General features: G+C 47.3%; 1 protein-coding gene across 1 annotated transcript in view; it reads left to right on the top strand.

Moving 5' to 3' along the window:
* LOC107120742 (collagen alpha-1(IV) chain-like) overlaps nt 1–3,377 on the top strand; it is a gene marked incomplete at its 5' end in the record, with an annotated part of 105,721 nt that overhangs the window by 31,572 nt on the left and 70,772 nt on the right. Inside the window, 1 exon segment of the mRNA XM_015423513.1 lies at nt 2,898–3,062. Coding sequence (XP_015278999.1) covers nt 2,898–3,062 — 165 coding nt within the window.

Genomic DNA, 3,377 nt, shown 5'->3' on the forward strand with positions numbered 1-3,377 from the left:
CTTATAAAATACCGATAAAGTCAAATCGCTCTATGACTTTTATAACTCTGTGGTTTACTAAGATAACAAATGAAATACTTCCTGGAATAGCCTGTGTTACTTTCTCCTTCCACTGCTGTGCAAAAGTTTTCTGTGGCTGTTATCACTAAAATCTGCTCAGCTTTGTCGCTTTTGTAGGCTGTTCACAATGTGTAAGTTACGTGTGCTAAATAACTTACTTGATTTCCCCAATAGTTATAGATTAAATCTCCAATAAGTTTAGGCTTGCGGTGAATAAAGCCTGCCTTTGCTCTCAGTCTTCTATCCTTAAGAAATTGAGGAGTGGAATTAAAAAAAAAAACGGCTGGCAAATGTCTTCCATAGTGACACTCTAGGAATTTCGCCATGTCTTTGTGGTCTTTACCACAGAGTTTATGGAAAATTCCTAGAGTGTTGGCCGGAAGTGATACCAGATCCTCCCCAAGCCACCTTTCTCAGGCAGCACCCTGGCATTATTTTATTTATTTTATTGAATTATTGGATTTTTATTCCACCCTCCCCAAGCGGCCTTAGGGCGGAGCACAACAAAACAAAGTTGGAGACTCGTTACAATAAAATTACACCACATTAAAATAATTAAAACAGTAACATTCAAGAGGTAGCAGCAATTACATAGAAAACCTGTTAGGGCCACGTACATGGAATCAATGGGTACTTCAGTAGATTGGAAACTAGAGCAGGGAGGTCAACTGAGAGGGACACCCGCCGCCTCATCTGAAGGACACCCTGGAATTTGCCGAGGCAGTATTGGCAGCCCTAGATAAGATTGACAGAGCAGAGGTTTCAGTCTGAAATAAATAAAAAGAGAATAAGCAGGATATAGGTTTCCTTAGTGGGTCATGATTTTATGTTATCAATGGCTTAGTCATTGTCTTCTCTGTCACATCAAACAGAGGTTGTCTTCATCCTCATTTCACCTCAGTTAAGGACAAATGTGCAGAAACTCTGTGACTTCCTCGTGTATGAGCCTGACTCCTCCCCCTCCCTTCCTGCACCAATGATCATGGCTGAGCACTAACTCCGGTTTCCTGTGGGATTGACCAATGTTCTCGCTCCAGTTAACCTGCATGCCTGCACTCATGTATTACAGGTAACCGGAGTTAGTATTTAACCCTGATTTGTGGCTCGGGAAGGGAATGAGAAGGAGCGAAGCAACGAGCCGTGTTTGGGGGTGTTTTTCTTTATCCGTAGTTAACTCGCAGCCTGATTGCCCAAGGGCAGTTTCACATGAAGACAGAGTGGTGTCGTGGCGTCTGAACTCGGAGGCTGCCCCCCCCCCCAATGGCAAGCTCTCCCTGTGTTCCCAGCAGTTCCACCATGAATTTGGCGGTGGGGGAGATGTTCTTTGGGACAGATTGCCATGACAGAGTGGCGGAGCAAGAAGTGGTCCCAATTACGATCGCAGGGAGAGGCCCTCCTGACCCTCCCACCAATCAAAGAAGCTTGTCTGGTGGGCACCCCAAGAGAGGGCCTTTGTGGCAGCCTCACAGTTATGGAACCACCTACCCAGGGAGGTACGCCTGGCCCCCTCATTGTTGATCTTTAGGAGACAGCGGAAGATAGTTTTATTTAAGAACATAAGGGAAGCCAATGTTGGATCAGGCCAAAGGCCCATCCAGTCCAACACTCTGTGTCACACAGTGGCCAAAAATATCAGGTGCCATCAGGAGGTCCAGCAGTGGGGCCAGGACACTAGAAGCCCTCCCACTGTTGACCCCCCCCCAAGCACCAAGAAGACAGAGCATCCCTTGCCCCAGACCCAGAGTTCCTATCTATACCTTGTGGCTAATAGCCACTGATGGACCTCTGCTCCATATGTTGATCCAATTCCCTCTTGAAGCTGTCCATGCTTGTAGCTGCCACCACCTCCTGTGGCAGAACACAAGCGTTTCGCATTTGTGCGCATGCGCAGTTCCGTGGATCAGCACTGCTTTCAGTTTTGTGTTTGTGCACATGTGCTTACGAAAAACATCCGGTTTGCGACGGGACGTGGACAGGCGCCGGATGCCATGGGATACTAGCGCTCCCATGATTAGACGCCCACCTGTGCCGCGCGTTTTCCGGATACTAGTGCACTTTCCTTGGTACTTTTTAAATCTTCATCTTTGGCAGGATGCCACGGGTTGGCCACGGGTGCGCTACGCTTCCCAGATGTTGCTGTGTGATCGCGCCCCGAAAATCCGCCCGACATTTGTGCCCTTCACGCAGCAAATTCTCCGTGTGACTGGGGCCTTAGTTTTTATTTGTTGACAGTCCTACTTGGAGTTTTTAAATTTTGACTTTTCATGGGTCTTCATTATTTATTTATTATTTGATTTATATCCTGCCCTTCCCACAATAAATACAACACTATCTTAAAACAGATGGGGGGAAATGATAAATAACAATATTAAAACAGTCCAGTAAAACCACAAAACCTTTAAATGTATTGTTGTTGTGTGGTTTTATATTGTTTTATCGTGCCTGTTTAAAATCGTTTTGTGTTGTAAGCTTTCTTGAGTTCCGCTAGGGAGGTAGGCGGCTAATAAATGTTTTAAATGATACTAATTAACAATAACGACGACAGCAACATGTGGGTTCTGTGCCAATGCCGGTTTCTGTGGATTGGGCCTAGCGGCCACTCTACAACATAAGTCGCATTATGCTGTGGCTTCAGTTGGCTGGGTGAGTTAAGGCTTGTCTGTCATCTCACTTTCTGTTCCATTGCTTCTGTGCTTACTATTCCTTCTGCTAGTGGCAGTGGTGGCAGTGGCGGTTGCCATTAGAATAATGTAAACTTCTTGGTTGGTTGTTTTTCTTTTTCTTTTAATGCTGGCTCTGATGCATGCCTCCTTACTCGCTGTGTTCTTGTTCTTAAGGACCACCCAGCCCAGGGGTAACAGGGGCTCCCGGGTTTCCTGGCGAGAGAGGAGAAAAGGGGGACCGGGGCTCCCCTGGACTGTCTCTGTTTGGATCGAAAGGAAGAGATGGATTCCAAGGCCCTCCTGGTCCACCAGGGCCTCCAGGCCCCCCTGGCATCATAGGCAAGTCAATCGGATACCCACAATGTGTCAATAATCCTGTTTGTACAGGGAGAGGTAAGATAAGAAGGTCGACATACTCCGCCGTGGAAGATTGCAGGGTGACCTTGTGCCAGTCACATGCTCTCGGCATAAACTACCTCACAGGATCGTTATGAGAATAAAATGGAGAAGGAGGGAATGTTATAAGCCACGTTGGGTCCTTCTGGGGAGCAAAGTGGGGTATGAATGAATTGCCAGTTCCCCCTTCCCTCCGCGGATCCTCGCTTTGCCCCCACCCCTTGCTGTTCCTGGGGGCGCCTTGACCCCTGAGGAGCT

Source organism: Gekko japonicus, unplaced genomic scaffold (assembly GCF_001447785.1).
Source record: "Gekko japonicus isolate JY-2015 unplaced genomic scaffold, Gekko_japonicus_V1.1 scaffold2882, whole genome shotgun sequence".
NCBI classification, from domain to species: Eukaryota; Metazoa; Chordata; class Lepidosauria; order Squamata; family Gekkonidae; genus Gekko; species Gekko japonicus.